General features: G+C 46.3%; 1 protein-coding gene across 2 annotated transcripts in view; it reads left to right on the plus strand.

Annotated features, from left to right (window-relative positions):
- NNT (nicotinamide nucleotide transhydrogenase) overlaps positions 1 to 17825 on the plus strand; it is a 391279-nt gene that overhangs the window by 211373 nt on the left and 162081 nt on the right. For both annotated transcript variants that reach the window (XM_085631219.1, XM_085631218.1), the window contains exon 14: positions 4237 to 4432. In XM_085631219.1, the coding sequence (XP_085487345.1) occupies positions 4237 to 4432 (196 nt within the window). The remainder of the gene's footprint in view (positions 1 to 4236; positions 4433 to 17825) is intronic.

Here is a 17825-nt window from a genome sequence, read left to right on the forward strand (position 1 = left end):
GGCACAATAAATATGTACAACTACACAATGATAAAACCATCTAAAAATCCAGGTACAGTCAATATGTATATAAAAAGTAATAAAACATGCTAAAACTGTACATAACTAATTTATGCAAGCAACATTTAAAATAATTAACAATTCATTAATAGCCTCAATTTAACAGATTCCCACACGAAACTAGCCATTGAAAAACAGATGTGCTCTGTAGATAATAACTCTAGAGCTGGTCTGTCTTGAGTAAAGTTTAAACCCTTAAAAGTGGAACTATACATCTCTACCAATTTTTAGGGATTCGACCCACCCCCCTCTAGAACTCCTATCACGAAAAAAACATATATCGATGTCACCCGGTTTCGCAACTAGGCCATATTATTTTTACACTTTTATTTTCTTGCCTTCTTTTTTCCTGCTTTCTTTGCCTTCTTTTTTCCTGCTTTCTTTCTTTCTTTTGGGTCTTAACCCTGGATCTCTCACCGTTGCACCTCTCCACTAGCAAATTCACGGGACAGTTAAAATGACAAATCCCTAAAGAGAGAGGACCTCACGATAAACGGGAGAATCCAGGGGGGGAGGGGTAATAGCCTTTGGGGAAAAGTTTGAAATGTTGTGTAACTCATGGCAATATACGCTCTTGCATTCACAGAGACGATTCTTCCGCTTTAACGTTGGACTGTACTACAAAATTGCTACACAGTGGATACAAGCAAAAACTATCGCATGTATTGCTATGTATGGCATGTTCAGTATGACATGTTAATAAAAACAAGTTTGACAAAAAAGTGGAACTATAAATTCGACCCTCAAAAGCACATAAAACCTACAGAGTTGAATAAAGTGCTATGTATCCTGCGTTAAGATAGAATTACACCCACAAGGAGCCATGCTATTAACCTAATGCCAACCCCTTGTTACCGCAAGTAGGCAATGTACCAGGCTTAGCCTAAATCTGGTTAGGAGATAGTGATAAATTGTACTATGCACATTAACCAGGTACGGCTCCATATGCGAGGTGGAGATCACAAGTGCATGTGCTCGAAAGGTGGACTTTACAATTTGCTCAATCTCCCTCCTATCAGCAAGGGAATTGGCTTTGGTCCACTTCAAATCCGATCTAGTGGCCCTTTCAGCAGGATTTTAGAAGTGGCCAAGAGCACGACCAGTCAGTTTATCATAACTCAGCCATCCAATCTAATGTGACCCTTCCAGTTTCAGACTGTATCTTATATGTCTTTCTTGAGAGAAGGTCTGCTAATTATCCAGGTAAAGATCCATGAAAGTCGGGGACGAAGGCCGAGGATATTGGAGATTAAACCCACTCAGAGATCCTGTGGAAGGGACGAGATGTCTGAAAATAGGATTTTGCTACAATCCGAAAGGTCTAGGTGTCCTCATAACCCCCGATATCACTACCAGAAGCTGCATATGAGAGACTTTTAGCTTGTTAGATCTTAACCCTAGTAGGGAGTGGCCTATTGCCCAACCTTGAGGCAAAGTCAGAAACCACTAAGATGGACTAAATCAGTGCGAGTTTCTTAGTAGATGAGAGTGGACCATATTTTTTCTGGTCGAACTGTACCCCCGGATAAGGAAACAGATACTCTAGTAATCTCACAACTTGAGATGATGTAACAAGATTTTGTGGATTTTGGACCTGCTTCTATAATGCACATCTTCTTAAAATTAGTGGATAGATCCGGGAGGGCATAAAATCTACAAAGGATTGAAGTAGATGTTTCAAACCAAGGGGTGTACGGGGCAACAATATGGCATCATCGGCGTAGAGAAACACCAGATTGAGCCTGCAGCCTGCTTTAGGTAGATCTATAGCGCCCCGAGGTATGTCCAATTCTAACTGATTAATGTACAGCTGTAAGAGTAAAGGGACCATAAAATACCCGTCCGACACCTCTTTTGAACTAAAACTCCTAGAATACTGCCCATTAATAATATATCTTAAAGTGTTCAACATGTTTTTAAGCAAGTCTCTAAAAAACAAAAACAAAAAAAAAAAATACAAAAAATTTTTCTGACTCCACCACAATTGACAACAGAGCCCAAAGGTTGTCCCTGATAACCTGATCAAAGGCAGAAATGAGGTCCATAAAAGCCATATGTGGATTCTCCCACTCAGCAACAACATTTCTTTATAATTAGATGTAGTTTCAGGCATTGATCAACGGTGGTCCGTCCAGGCCTAAAACAATTTTGATGATCATAAATAAACGTATGATTTTACCCCCAGGACGGAGTCTATATAAAACCACCCGACCAACTACATTGACTGTCGAGTCTATCAAGATGGGTCTACAACATTGTGGATCCCCTGTATCCCCTTTTTTTAAATCGGGCACAATAGTGGAGTGTGACTGGGAGCTAGATAGACCCTCTCTGACTGCATTAAGGACCTGAGGGAGTATTGGGACCCAAAGATTAGGTTCCTTTAAATACAAATCGGCAAGAACTCCATTCAGGCCAGTGGCTTTGTTCCTCGCTAACCAAATAAGAACTCGTTAACTTCATCTAAACAACAGACAGTATTCGAGACACCCTCCAGCTCAGGTTCCGACTCCAGAATGGAGACTTTACCGAAACTATGCACCCATTCAGAATGCTTGACCCACCTGTTGGGTGAAATGCGAGAACATGCAATATGCCCGGCATCTTGTTTGAGCATTGGGTACTTCACAATTTCCCAAAAATGGTTGCTCTGGGAGAGCATGCAAGCCTGTAATGTGGACCCATGCTTCAGCCTACAGGTTGCTCTTCCTCTCCCTGATGGTCTTTTTGTAGTTCAGTCAACAGATTGCAACCAGTTTTCCATCCCTTGGGTTAACACATGTGACATCACCGTGGCCGTAGTGTGTCTAGTTTTCAAAAATGTCAGGTGTTATTGTGCTGTTAGAGGTGGCAGACATGGGGCCAAAAAAGTAGCCCTCAGAGAACAGTTTAGTTCATAGGTTTGCAGGCGTTCTGGTAAATGTTGAATTTGTATTCCCTTAAGTCTTCTCCAGCACACCTCACAGGACAATGTTGTATGTCACACCGGTATCAGTGTGGCAGCCTTCTTTAGAAGGACCTATTAAATGTATTTCTCAATGTTTATTATTTTCCACTACTAGAGACAATGTGCACTCTGGCAGTGGAGGTCAGAAAACAATACTAATATTGCACACTCATCCACTATTTAAGTGCCTGGCACGTACTGGTTCGATTTGGAACGAGGGCAAATGTCATTTTCAAATTTCAAATGCTATTAACGTGTAACCTCACATAATTCAAAAGTCAGATGTCCGTGTCAATAAGATAATTAGAATACTGAACCTGTGACTCGCAGCTCGTGAGCTGTAAATCCGCATGAAGGCGTCAGGCACTTTATGGTCCATTTAAACACCTTTCATGCGTGACACATTGAAATCCATTAGCTCAGCAGGCCCACCACAAAACTCACATCGACAAACTGAGCCATTCGAGGGACCATCAATTTCATGCGCCCACATGAATGACACACCAATTAAGCCACCACTCACCCAGTTATCAGCCAACTTGCATACAAAGATCCCATCCAGCACACACTGCCAGCCGCCACAGAGTCATCAGAATTAAGCTCAATGCTATTTTCATTTTTTAAATACTTATGAAATGAGCGCATTATGCACTAACAAAACTTTTTTTTTTTTTTTTAATTAACATTCAGCTAAATACAGACTTCATATAGATTTATTTAGTATGTCACCATTGTATCATCCTTCTGGTCTAAAAAGCAAGTTCTGCACAATTTAATAGTAAGAAAAATAACTTGAGAATACAGAAGAGTGTGAGGTGAGAGGGATGGAAATGGAGTAATAAAACAAAAGGGGGCAGGTAATGCATATTAGAACAAGGAGAAAAGAAAGTAGGGAATAGGTGACTCGAGACAATGAGATTGAGAAAAAAAGGAATAGATGTTGAGGGTAAGAATTGTCAGGGAGATGAGTGTGGAAAAGGAGCAGATGGAAGCGATCATTACTACACTATAATGTTTTCCTATTTGGTACAATCCTCCTGTAACTGTTTTATTTAAAGTCAGCATGTTATGTCTGCTCCTATGTTGGTTGGGAATATTTTATGAATATGAAGTATACACCTTTCCATCTTCCACGTATTTCTTAAGACACCTCATTCAACATGTAGGGATTAAAACAAATGAGAAATTGATAAATGATCGTGTCTAATTCATGTTGTTTTTGTACTTAGATGGTGTACCTTGGCTCAGGTCTGTGTTGTGTTGGTGCCCTGGCTGGCCTATCCACGCAGAAAACTGCTCGTCTTGGTAATGTTTTGGGTATGATCGGTGTTGCTGGAGGTGTTGCAGCCACATTTGGAGCTCTGAAGCCCAACCCTGAACTGTTGGCTCAGATGTCTGGTGCGATGGCACTTGGTGGAACAATTGGTGAGTAATGCCTAGCATGCAGAGTGTTGATGTGGCTTTGATTTGAATAATCTACTTTTAGTCGCAACTGTGCGTGTTGATGCCTTTGTCAGTATCTATTGTTTTGACATTGATGAACTAGCCAAAAATGTGTTTGTTGCAAGCTGTAAAGTAGGGTACCCAAATCAATCCATAGAGATTTTCTGCATTTCACAGAATGCAAACATTGCATATAGGTCCTGATGAGATCTTCGGGCAATAAGATCCAACCTCAAGCCACTTCGGCAGCCAACGTCTTCACCCCCACCGCTTCTTCTGCACTGTGGGCCTTCTACATTGGTGAGCTGCTCGAGGTTCTCTCTCGACTCCTGTGCATTCGGCCCGTGGGTCCTCTTGAGGTCTTCTTTGGTTTCAGTGGCTTCCCTGCCTGCTCGGAGCCTGCTCAGACTTACCTGCTTGTTGTGAGTTGCTTGGACCTTGCTTGTCCCGAGAGTGCACCTTTTTTATTTTTTTATCGACCCCGTTGTTTTCTGCTGTCGAGGCTTTTTGGTGCCCTTGCCAGACACTGACCCATTGGCCCTCGATATCTGACTCGGGACAGCTTGTGAATGGCTCCTGGTCTTCTACAGCATCGCCTGATCCGCACAGCTGCAACTTCAAGGGCACTGTCAGCCTCACCTGCATCTCCAACATCAGTGGGCATTTGTCTCCCATGCCTCCTGGGCATAGACTCTGTCCCATCTGCTTGCAGGTACCTCTCATATTGAATCCACCTTTGGGTTCCACCGGACTCCTTCGTCTTCTTCTCCAGTGGCATCTTTCCTGACGTCCTGCATTGTGGTCTGTGGCGGTTTCGGACGTCACTTGACACCTATGTACCTGGTTTCTTGAGTATCCACAGGTGGGGTGACTCTCCACCCTTCCATCTTCCACAGGGTTTCTTTATGGTCCACTGGAAGGGGTCCTTTTTCGTTAAAACCGGGACTTACCCACTGACTTGTGTTGATCACGCGTTCGTGTTCACACTGTACATGGCCTCCGTGGGGTTCCTGGGTACTTACCTTGGGTGGTTCCTTGGGTCCCATAACACATCTACGTCTTCTGGGTGCATTTTTTACTTGAGCCCTGGTTCGCATTCTACTATTTTAATTCATGGTTTGGTCCCCCCCCCCCTCGAGACCACTGTGTATTTTTGCTGCTTATGTTCTCTTTTTCCTAAGAATTGTGTTTGTGTTTCTTTCTCGATCCGGATAGGAGATAGTACAAATGTGTTAGAGAGTTTTTGTAATGAAATACCTATTTTTAGAACTACACCGTGATTCTTTTTCACTTAACATATACCATAAGATTACGTACTGGTGAAACAAGCTGTTTTACACTCCTTCTGGACTAAGCCTGAAGCCTGTTCTCCACAGCTACCACTTAGAGAGCTTTCTAAGGTTGTCTAAGACCACTAAAATCACCATAAGGACCATAAGGGTTGTCTTGATTAGTGCAGGGTGCTACACTTAAATAAGTGAGCATCATATAGTAAGCCATACATAATAACCATACTCCAATGTATTCTTCAAGTGAAATCTATGATGAAATATTGCACAGACCTTTCAGCTTCTTTCCCCACAGAGCAGACACAGACCCTGGTGGCATTTTGCCAGCATGTTTGCCACAGTTTCTTGCACACATTGATAAATGTATAGGTTTGCTCTGTGGGCAGGCTAAACAGGTTTCTGAAGGGCGGCTGCATGTATTGTGCCACCCTAAGGGACGCATCAGCACCAACATGCAAACTGTCCTAGGCAGGCTGTGTGCCATGGTGCAGAAAAAAGTGAAGATATGACATGGCACACCTTATGTGTGCTATGCCTGTAGACACTGTATGCAGTATAGGTAAGTCAGCCCTCCAGCAGGACTTACAGCTGTGAGAAAGTGCCATCTTTCTTGCATGGTATTCCCCCACTTTTTGCTGAATTGCTCAATGTACTTTGACTGAGTGTGCCCTGGACTCCTGCCAATCAGGTGCCCAGGGCCTATGTGCCTAACCTAAAACCCAAATTGGCGAACCCTGGCCACATGTCGGCCCCTGGTAAATGGTACCCAGGGCCTTGTGACCAGGGAAGGCCTCTAAGGGCTGCAGCACTTATTGTGCCACCCTTAGAGGCCCTGTACTCTAACACAAACACACTGCCCTTGCAGGCTGAGTGTCTGGGTACAAGACAAAACAGAGTCGACATGGCACACATCCCTGTGTGCCATGTCGACTCTGTTTTGTCTTGTACCCAGACACTCAGCCTGCAAGGGTATTCCTGTGTGCCATGCCCACAACCTACACTGCCCTGGCATACATCAGCCACCCCTCTAGCTGTGTGCCCTAAGCCAGTGGTGTGGGCACAGGAGCATGAGCCCTGTACCCCTACAGTACCCAGGTCCATTCCTGGGCACTGTAAGTGCAGTGCTGCCATTTAAGAGTATATGGTGCTGGGAGCTCGTCAAACACGAACTCCACAGCACCATGATGGCAACACTGAAGACTGAGTGAGAAGTTTGGTATCAAACTTCTCAGCACATTAAACCCGCACTGATGCCAGTGTGGGATTTAATGTACAATGCACTACAGTGGGCATCTTAGAGATTCCCCCTGAAACCTAACCTACAATCCACGTCTTGTCTGAGAGGCTGTCTAGGCTGCCACACAGCAGACATGTTGCTGGACCCCTGGGTGGAGAGCCCCTGCTCTCCTGGGCCTGCAACAATGCACATCCTGGTCGAGGTGCTAGGTCTCCTCCCCCAGGATGGGCAGGGGGAAGCTTCAAAGGCATGCCGCCTTTGTGAGCTTCTCCGGGCCACTTGCTGTACTCAGCAACTGGCACCCATCGGTTCTGACTCCCACTCTGGCGGGAAGACCTGCCGGAAAATCCAAGTAAGGACAGGGGATGTGCCAGCCCTGCCAACCCCACCCCTCAGGTGGGGGAGGCGAGGTGAAGCACATCTCCGGGCCCTCGTCATCTTGAAGATGGGGAGCCCTACCCAATCAGGACTAGGCCACTGCCCCCCTCCCACAGGAGAGTGGCAGGATAGGGGGTGTACCCACCCCAGGACAGGGACCCAGTTGTCCCTGCCCTTTACCTACCTGTGACGCCCCTAAATTTAGTATTTAGGGGCACTCTGAACCTTCTTTCCTCCGATTCCAGATTCTAAAACAGCAAAGAAGATCAAGAAGAAAGAAGACCTGCCGTGCAGCTGCTAAGAAGAGGAAGACACCAACTGCTTTGGCCCCAGCCCTACCGGCCGGTCGACCCTCGAACCTGCTCCTGCTAAATCCCGGCACCTCCTGTGGCTAGCAACCTCACAAACCCCGGAGGACCTGGCTACCTTGTGACTCTGAGCACCTGGGACTCCCACGAGCAGTGGCTCTGCTCAAAGCAAGTATCTAACCCCTGGCACCAGCCCAGAACCGCGAACCCTGCACACACTGCATCCGCCAAGCCTGGACTGTGCTGGAGTGGACAAAGACCCTGAGGACGTCCCCCCCGGCGACTGTGACCCCGAATCCGGCACCCAATAACCCACCTCGACGCTCCTGATGATGCCTGCAGCCTCAGAACCAGGGACCCCCCCACTGCGATCAACAGGGGGTTAGAGACACCCAAAGGCACCCCGGCGCCCTACGGCCTACGACTCCTGGGTGCCTACCTATCCTCCAACTACCCAACTTACCTCTCGAAGTGGTGGGCACACATGAAGAATCTTCGTCCCCGAGCTTTGCAGCCTTTGTTCGTCCTTGAGCTTTCCCATTGAAATCCATTGAGCGCCCGAAGGCTCAAAAGCACCCTGCACCCAGCCGCCCGAATGGCCCTGGCTGTGCAACTTCTACCTACTTCCCCATTTGCCCTGAGCTAGTGACCAGGAGCCCAGCTCCCACAGCCGCGTGGCCTGCTAGTCAGCTGCCACCAACCAAGGCCCCCCTGCCTCCCATAGGATAACATTGGGCCTAACTCACTCTGCACCCGGCTGCCCCTGTGCCGCTGAGGGTGTAACAACTGTACTTACCCGACCCTGGGAGAACCCTGAGTCTGAGCCCAGGACCTTAACTCTGCCAGTCGAGTACTTACCCAAAAGCCGATAACTCACTTTTCTTCCATATGGTAACATTGACTGGCTTCTTCTGAAATTTCTTCTAAGTGTGGAGTTTCTAAACTTTAAAATATTTACCTAAAATCAACCGAGTAACGAAAACGGAAATACTCACCTGCTATTAGGAGAGATCCCAGTGCTGGATCTTGGTGCCCAGCACTGACCCTGAAAAGTACTCCCAACCGTACTTACCACTAACTCAATTTTCTTCCATAGGAAACCATTGACTGTTTTTCTGTGAAATTTCTTCTACGTGTCAATTTTGCAAACTTATAAATATTCCTTAAAAATCGCCTGTGTAACTTAAACGCAGTTTCTCAACTGCTTACAGGTGATACACTAGTGCTGGATCCAGGATCCAACACTGACCTAGAAAAAAGTAACCATAACTCCACTTTCCTGCTAAGTGAAGTTCCCTCCATAGGATAACATTGTTAATTTGATCGGAAAAGGTTTCTAAGTGTCTACTTTTAAAATAGCAAAATATTGCTTAAAAATCACAACAGTAACTAAAAAGTATTTATTCACTTGTTTCCAAGAACTGTCCCAGGACTGAATCTAGGATCCAGTCCTGGAGTTAGAAAAGTAATCCTGAAAGTAATCAATTGCATACAACTTAAAATTCCCATTGAGCTCAATGTATTATTGTGTTTGAAATTGGGTTGCCTATTGCAACAAATTGTAACTATTGCATTCCAAGTCAATTGCCTTTTGCAAAGTATATAACTAAAGCATCTCATTCTGAGAAAGTATATTTTGATACCTATTGATGGTTCTAAAATAAAACAACCATATATTTTTTTTTTATACAAACCATTGGCGTAGAGTTCAGTTCTTGAGTGTGCGAGACCATTTGCTGACTGAGTGTGTACAACAAATGCTTTACACTGTCCTCTGATACTGCCTTACTGCTCGACCATGCTACCACTTTAGAGAGTAAGGTTCTATCTAACTTTAGCCTCTGCCAATCCTCTGGGGACTGTGGACTCTATACACACTGTACCTATTTGGGAACAGTATATATAGAGCCACTTTCCTACAACAGCCCTAAGGCAAGGTGCACTATACTACATGCGTGGACTTATCTACATGAGCAGATATGCCTCAGTGATGCCCAACTCGATTCTTCGACATTACATGGGACCAGGGAAGCCATTTTGAGAACATGTGCTGGACACTGGTATTTTTGCAAGTTTTCCAGCTGCATATTGGCTTCACTGACACTAGAGCTGTTTGGAATCCAACATCTCATATTAATAAACCCACACTGATTCCAATGATGGATTTATTAATACATGCACCCAGAGGGCACCATTGAGGTGTCCCCTGAAAACCTACCAACAACTAGTGTACTGTCTGACTGATGTAGATCAGTCTGCCACCACATACTGGTTTCTGACCCCCTGCAGGTGAGAACCTGCGCCCTTCGATGGCAGTGCCTTCTCTGGTTGAAGGTATTGTCACCTTCTCTAAGGATGATGGCTAAATGTTTGCAGGTGGCCCCCCTTCTTTCCACCAGTGTAGCACGCACAGCCAACCTGATCTGCACCTGGACGTCCCAGGGAAGGTCACAAGTAACTGCTGGTGGTTCTTTGGACCTTAGCCCCCTACAACCTTAACTCCAGAGGGAGACCCCCCCCCACCCCCGTTACTGACAGTATTTACCTGTATGCCACATACGAGTTTTCTCCCAAAGGAAAACATTGCTGCGTAAGGATTCATATATTTTAAGTGAACTGTTTACTTACTGTGAAATTCAATATTTTAAAAAGTACTTACCTGATAACGAAGTTATTGGTATCAAAATGTATATACAAAACACGAATTATATTTCCAAATTGGTCTCAGATTTATTTGTGTCTCATTTATTGCCTTTGTGAGTACAACAAATGCTTAGCTCTACCCTTTGAAAATCTTAAACTGCTAGTCCACACTACCACAAAAGAGCATTTAGCGTTCTCATTTTTACCTCTGTAAACCAGTAAGGGTTGCCTGGACTCTACACACTGTACTTCGTTTTAGTTCACTACACCAAGTCTTCTTAACCACTATCATCATAAGTGCAATCTTCTGAATACACCGGAATGGAAGGTAGAACACCAAATAGATACTGATATATAGTAATTGGATAATTCCCTAATTTCTAGGGCGACATCCCCAAAGGATGATTTTTCTTTTCTTTGTATATTCTCTTTTTTTGTGTTCCTTTTTGTTGATACCTGAATCTAGAGACATTCGTAATGGTTGCAAGTAAACCTGTTGGCCTGTCCAATGTTTGCCGTGACCCTCCACCATCCTTTTAACAAATTTATGGGAGCAGACTGCGTCTATGACGAAACATGAATATAAATTTTAGAACATTGTTCTGAACTCCTTTATCATGCCTCCACCATCTTGTTCAAAGTAGAGTTTTATAGAGACATTTACATCCTTCTCTACATACATTTAAATTTTTAATGTTCACAAATACTTGTATTTGGTAGGTGCGCTTCTGTTAACCCCAGCACCTCTGATGGTCCTCTCCCTCCTACACTTGACAAGACTGACCCATAATGTGAAAAAGTGCCTCTTTAGACCTGGTTAGCCCCCACACTTTCACTGGACATTGATGTGGTTTTGTTTGTAGTGCACCTGGTCCCTTCCAGGCAGGCACTCCTGTGCCAGTGCTTCTTCCCTAAAAACATATACACAATTGGTACTTCTGCTCCCTGTAAGTCCCTATTAAGTGTTACCCTTGGTACCTAGGGCCTGGAAGCTGAAGAGGGTGTGCCCTGAGACCCCCCACCCCCTCACTAAGACCACGCCACTACTCCTGCAGCTTTTATGCCTTTGGGAGGTGGCAAACGACAGTCAACATGGCACCTTGCCTTGGTGCCTTGCCAGCCAGCACTGCCTGAAGGTATAGGTAAGTGACCCCTCTAGCAGTCCTTACAGGTCTAAGTCAGGGTGCACTATACCACAGGTGAGGGCCTAGCCGTATGAGTAGATATGCCTCTACAATACTTAAGTCAATTCTTAAATATTGTAAGTGCCAGGTAAGCCAGGAGGAGGACATGGGCTCGAAACTCGACAACTTGAGTTTCCCAGCACCACAGTGGCTTCACTGAAACCAGGAGTGTGTGGTGCCAAACAACTCCTTGTAATAAACCCACACTGATGCCAGTGTGAGATTACTTCAACTATGTACTCTGAGAACCTACCGACCCTGGTGTGGTCACAGACTAGCTGCTACATGCAGACCTGTTTCTGGACTACTGGGTGGAGAGACCCTGCTCTCTGGGACCACAACCGGTGCACCCCCCCCCCCCCCCCCCCCCAGGATAGGCACAGTGCTCGAAGGCTAAGCTTATAATGCCTGCCGCCTTTGTAATTCGACCCCCAGCCTCTGCTGCTAGTGGCAGATGGCAGTCCCTGTTTACACCCCCTCTTTGGGGGGTGGGGGACTTTAAAAGAATAGGAGATGTGCCCACCTCTGCCAACACCACCCCTCAGGTTGAGGAGGCGAAGTTCAACACACTTTTCGGTCCCCCCCATCTTGAAGATGAGGGTACTCCTCCAATCAGGGCTAGGAGTATGCCTCCTCCCAAAGAAGGGTGGCATAATAGAGTGTGTAGTCACCCAACTTGAGATGCCCATTAATATTTAGGAGCTCTCTCAGAACTTAAAACTAGTTACCTGCAACCTATGAAGGACGAAGAAGTCTCCTGTAGGAAGCTGGCTCTGGGCACACTGTACCTTATTTTGGTATAGTATATACAGAGTCCAGAGAGTCCCCAGAGGTACAGCAGAGGCTAAATCAGGTATGTACTAACCGCTTTCTTTGTGGCAGTATGGACGATCCCCATCTCAGTCCACCAAGAAAATGTGGGGCTTTTGTTTTTACTGATTCCAACTGTAATTGTAAGCATACACTTGTGTCCCTCTCTTTTTCCTTCTGTTCCCAGCTTCCCTCCAACCATTTTGTATATTTCTGTACTCTTAAGACTTTTTGTTTGTTCTCCTCTGTAAACCGTTGTAAAGCGCACTGATACCCTCACTGGTCAAATTCGCGCTCTATAAAACACTAAAATAAATACATAGTTAGACTTTTGCAGAGGGTGTGTTAAGCATTTCTGGTATTCACTCAATCAAGACTGAAGGCACACACTCGGAGACCTGAATCCAGACCAATTGCCTAAGTATATAAAATAAAGGTATTCGGTTTTATTTCAGAACCAAGCAGGACTTGGCATGGGTAAATAAAATATACTCTCAAACCCTTTCCCCATGAAATGCAGTTATGATTGAATTTTGCAATTGTTACAGGTTGGTAGTTATTCAGAAAGCAGTATGCATTACAAAATTACTTTTAGAATTCTTTTCAGTTACTTTTAGATTACTTTGAGTAAGGGGGTGGTATGCCTAGATGCCACACATAAGGATCTCACAATACAAGGTAAGTAAGACTTTTTTGGCTTCAGTTAAAGATACTATTTCTTCTATACAAAACAGTTCAACACTTAAAATATATCGGTCCCAAAATCTTATAACATGGGCTCCTATGGGTGAAAACTGGTTAGCGGTTTTACGGATAAGTAAACTTCTTACAAGTAGGAGATTTGGGGGTTAGGACCAAGGTTTCCCAAGGTCTAGGTTAGCATTTGAGTTGCAGGTACAGAGTGCAGGGGCCTAATGTTAGCCAATGGGGCTAAGGGGGCCTTAAGTTAGGGACTGCGTACTAGCAGGCCACTTGGGTGTGGCAGCAAAGCTCCTGGGCTTAAGGTCAGCACTGTAGGGTCCAACTATCAGCACAGGTGCTACACCACCAGCACCACAGGGCCGGCTGGGTGCATGATGCCAAGGGGACGTCGGGTGCCCTTTGAAGACCAGTAGGGACCTTGTGGTTTGACAGAGTTGCTGCAGGCTCGGGCAGGGAGACTTCTGAAGGTGACCTCCGGCTGGAGAGGTAAGTTGGGTTCTTGGGGGATGCCTGGACACAGTCGGTTGGGCCACCCAAGACCGTGGGACATTGAGTGCAAGGGTGTCTCTTGGCGTCTGGTTGTCTTACCAGCTCTGGTCGCGGTTGGGAGGACCTGTGAGGTTGTGGCTGCAGGCTTCATCGTGAGGCTTGAGGGAGATCAGGGATCACCAGATCCCATGTCGGGACTGCTTGGGAGACCTCCTCCTGGTGTTGGGCCACTCAAACTCAGGCTGTGGGGGGCATGTGCAGATTCGCATGGTCACCCGAATCCAGATTCTGGTCTTGGAGTCTTTGTTAAGGTTAACTCTGTTTTTATTAATTTGCAAATATGTAAAAGCAGCATTGAGTACATCGGCACAAGTTTCCGTCCGCCCCCATTCCATCCAGATTCATACATACCGAACAAAATGACAAGTATTCTTCAGGGAATTGGTGGAGAGGCAAATGCAAGGACAGAACTGTCAGGGATTGATCCGAGGAAACAGTAGAAAAAGTCGAACAGGGAGTGAGAAACAAAACACCCTGAAACCCCTGTTCGAGGCATATGAGCTGCAGATCACACACTGAGCATAGATCGCCATCTGGTGTTGGGCCCGCATGTTTGCATTTGTTTTTGTCTTGGCAAAGTCTTTGGAAGTCACGAGATAGGTGACTCCTCCTTTGGATGATAGTGCGCATGGGCATCGGCTCCATCTTCAGATTGTTTTTTTCGCCATCGGGCTCAGATGTGTTTCTCGCGCTCCAGTTTGGAACCGTAACCGATTCCACTCTCGAGGCGCAATCCTTCACCCTTCGCCGGTATTGTTTTTGATTGCAATCCCTTAACGTCGCACGTCTCTGCAACATCGAAGTCCTCGATTCCGGTCATCGACGAAGGCCTTCGGGCCTACCTGTGTAGTGTATTTCCTATATCCCTGATAGGCTCTGCGCATTGGAATAACATACACTATAGATTTGACATAGGTTTAAGGTCAGTATGTCTCTATCGAGTATATTAAACTTAATTACTTGTGTGTGCCAGCTAACTCAGAGGTCACTAGAAACTTCTCGAATATGCAAGAAGGGATTAGTCTTTGACAACTGCATAAACATGACAACTTTGTTTCCTTTTAGAATCGAAACGGTCTCAGAATAGTGATAAGTTTCACTCAGTCAGTCGTGCATGCTTCGTTTCTACAGAGTTGCACAGAAATAGAGAGACGGGCGTTTCAATAAAAGGGTTTATTGAACAGTCTTATTTCTTTCGCAACGACAATGGAATCCAGAGGTAATTGGCCTCTGATGTAAGTAGGGTCCCCAGGCGCTGATCTGTATTTTTTGTCGATCCTGGGGTTTATCACTCTTGCCCTGGTGGGTTCCTTGAAGATGTCCTTTGCTGGTTTGAGGACACCCTTCAACATGGGTAGAGTTTTTATATTCCTTTCTGAGGATGCAAAAGTATCCATAAGAAAGTCGTCCTCGACGGTGTCCGAGTGAAGTTGCACCCCATGATTGGCCGCAGCACGTTCAATTAGAGCGTTGAACGCTGCCGTGTCCTCTGTGGGAGATGTTTTTGCTCCATAGAGTTGCGGGTCTTGTGCATCCATAGGTGCACCTGGGTCCACAGGGTCATCCCAAGTTTGATCAGGGTCCTGTTGGCCGTCAGGGTCCATGTCTCCGGGGTAGGGGACTTGGTCACCCATGTAGTCCACCAACGCATCCGTGTCGGAGTGTGTGGGAGAGAAGGATTGTGGATCCTGGTAGGGTGAGTGGAAAGGTTCGTAAAGAACTGGTTCTGTAGCCACAGGCAGCTTTTGTTTAAGTGGAATCCTGAAGGAGTCCAAAGCCGGCTCCGAAGTTATTTTCCGTTTGTGGATAATCATCCTGCCGGTGTCGGCGTCGATTAGATGCGATGGAGACGTCTCCGCAGAGCGTTCGGCAGGCGTGATCGTGGTATGGGTCACCCGTGTCCTGATTTGGAACATTTTCGGGGCCGTGGATGGTGGCAGGCCAAAAGTAATGTTGGCTGGTGTCGAAGAGGCTGCTGGAGCTTTAATTGGTTCGGAGCCCGACGTGTCCTGGAGGACCATTTTCTTTTTGGTGCTTTGCGCAGCAATGGGTCGCGTCTGGAGCGCCCTCGAGTCTTTTGCACCGACCGGTTTTGTTAAGGCGGTCGTAGATTTTTTCGGCGCCGGTGGGTCATCGAGTCGAGGGGCGGGAATGGCCGTCGACTTCTTCGATGAGTGTGGCTTTGGTGTCGCCGTGGAAGCGGTGTGAGACGCAGCAGGCTGTTTGACCTTTGGGGTCGGAGTCGATTGCGTCGGTGCCGGGAGCCGAGCAGGTTTGGTGGTACCGAAGGCCTTCTTCCTTATGTCGACTCCGACGTCGGCCGCTTCGAGTTCGGCACCGAAGTCTCGTTTGGTGCGCTCGGTGCAGATGTGTTTTGCTGGCGTCGAAGGTGTGGAGGGCCTCGATCCGACCAGCGCCACTTTCGGTTTCGGTTTCAATTGAACCAATACAGCTTTCGGTTTCGGTTTCGAAGAAGGGAAACCAGCCGTTTTGGGCATTAATGGCTGCCGCTGAATGTCCGAGGCCGGGCCCGAGGGCGGGGCCGAAGAACTGCGGGATAGGTCTTGGGTAAGGCCCGAAGGCGATCCCTCGACCGGAGCCATAGACTGTTGCACTGGGCTTTCTTCAGTCTGAACGGGTAGGCCTTGCTCGTCACCGGAGCTACTCTCTTCGGCCCCTAAGGCCTCATTGTAGTCTCCTACCTCGGTTTCGTCTTCATCTCTGCGAAAGAGTGTTTCGTCGACGTCTTCCGATCCGGAGTCATGTTCGGAAACGGGACTGGAGGGTAGTTTCTCCACTTCTTCGACATCTTCGGTCTCGGCGTTGAAGATGTCGGCCGGGGCTGGTGCCGCTTGCTGCGCCTCGAGTCTCGCTGCTCGTCGATTCCGTAGAGTCTTCTTGGATCGAAATCTGGCACAGGCCATGCATGTAGATTCGTCGTGATCCGGTGAAAGGCATTTGTTGCACACCGGATGGACGTCGACGTGGGGATATTTCGCATTGCATACCGGACACCTCTTGAATGGTGTCCTCGATTCCATCGTTTATGTCGAATCGACGGTCGGGTAAGATGCGAAAGTTAGTTCTGGAAGTTAGTAAACTAACAAAGATACTATCGATACCGATCGAGAACAGTACCGACGCGAACTAAAGGCCTTTTGGCCTGAAAAAAGATTTTCCTAACTTGAGTCAAGATAGCGCACCTGAACCCAATGGCGGAAAAAAACAATCTGAGGATGGAGAGGATGCCCATGCGCACTGTAGTCCAGGGGAGGAGTCACCTATCCCAGGATACTTCGAAGACTCTTCCAGGACAACAACGTGCAAACATCCGGACCCAACACTAGGCGGCGATCTATGCACAGATATGAATGTCAGCAGCCCTACATGCCAAGAACAGATGCATACTGGTAAGTAGCATATTCATTATTGAACAGTCTTATTTCTCATGCAAGAATTGCTACAATCGTAAGACAGACTGCAAAGTGCAATATGTATGAGGATAGCAGTAAGCTAAAATAATACTGCAATAGCATGGTTTGTAGCTATGACTTATATTAATCAAAATACATACATAAATAACATAAGCTAAAATGTGATACTCATCTGATGCTTCTAAATTGTTCTACCCCATTGTACCTAACCTAAGTGCAGTACGAAGTTTGAAGTAGGTGCCATTTCTAAAGTATAGCTAGCTATATTTTAGTTTAGCCAAGAGTTGCCAAAAGTTTCTCTAAGTTCTAGTCAGCTCCATACCTTAGAATGAGAGAGGTTGGAATCTCTTTTCTGGACTCAATAGTCTATCACCCCACAAGGGAGGTCAGAGAGCACTGGAGCTGGATTCTCTGCGAGGCGGATGGCAGCGTCAAGTCAGTGTTTCAGGCTGGAACTCGATCTCCTTCCAAACTTGCCGTGGCGAACCGCGTAGTCTGGGTTGGATTGAATCCTCCGTGAACTGCAATTTGCCAGGGCAAGGGCAGGTATATTTATACCTTGAAGGGGTCTAGGAATGCCAGTATTGACTTTAAAGTCAGGCAGAAGAAAGTCATGAATGAACCCCTAAGGAATAGATGTTCATGCATACTTAATGAGTTCTTGGAGAAATCAATATTCAAGCTGAGGGAAATTCCTAAAGGCTTAAGGGTCTGGTTTTCCAAGAATTCGTTGCGACGTGGATGGACGGATGTAGGTGGCCATGCCTGTATTTGTTTTGTATGGACAATGTCTAAATAAGGGCCGGATTTCTGTGTCCAAATAAGGGCAATGTGAATTGTA

Source organism: Triturus cristatus, chromosome 2_1, assembly GCF_964204655.1.
Source record: "Triturus cristatus chromosome 2_1, aTriCri1.1, whole genome shotgun sequence".
In the NCBI taxonomy this organism is placed as follows: domain Eukaryota; kingdom Metazoa; phylum Chordata; class Amphibia; order Caudata; family Salamandridae; genus Triturus; species Triturus cristatus.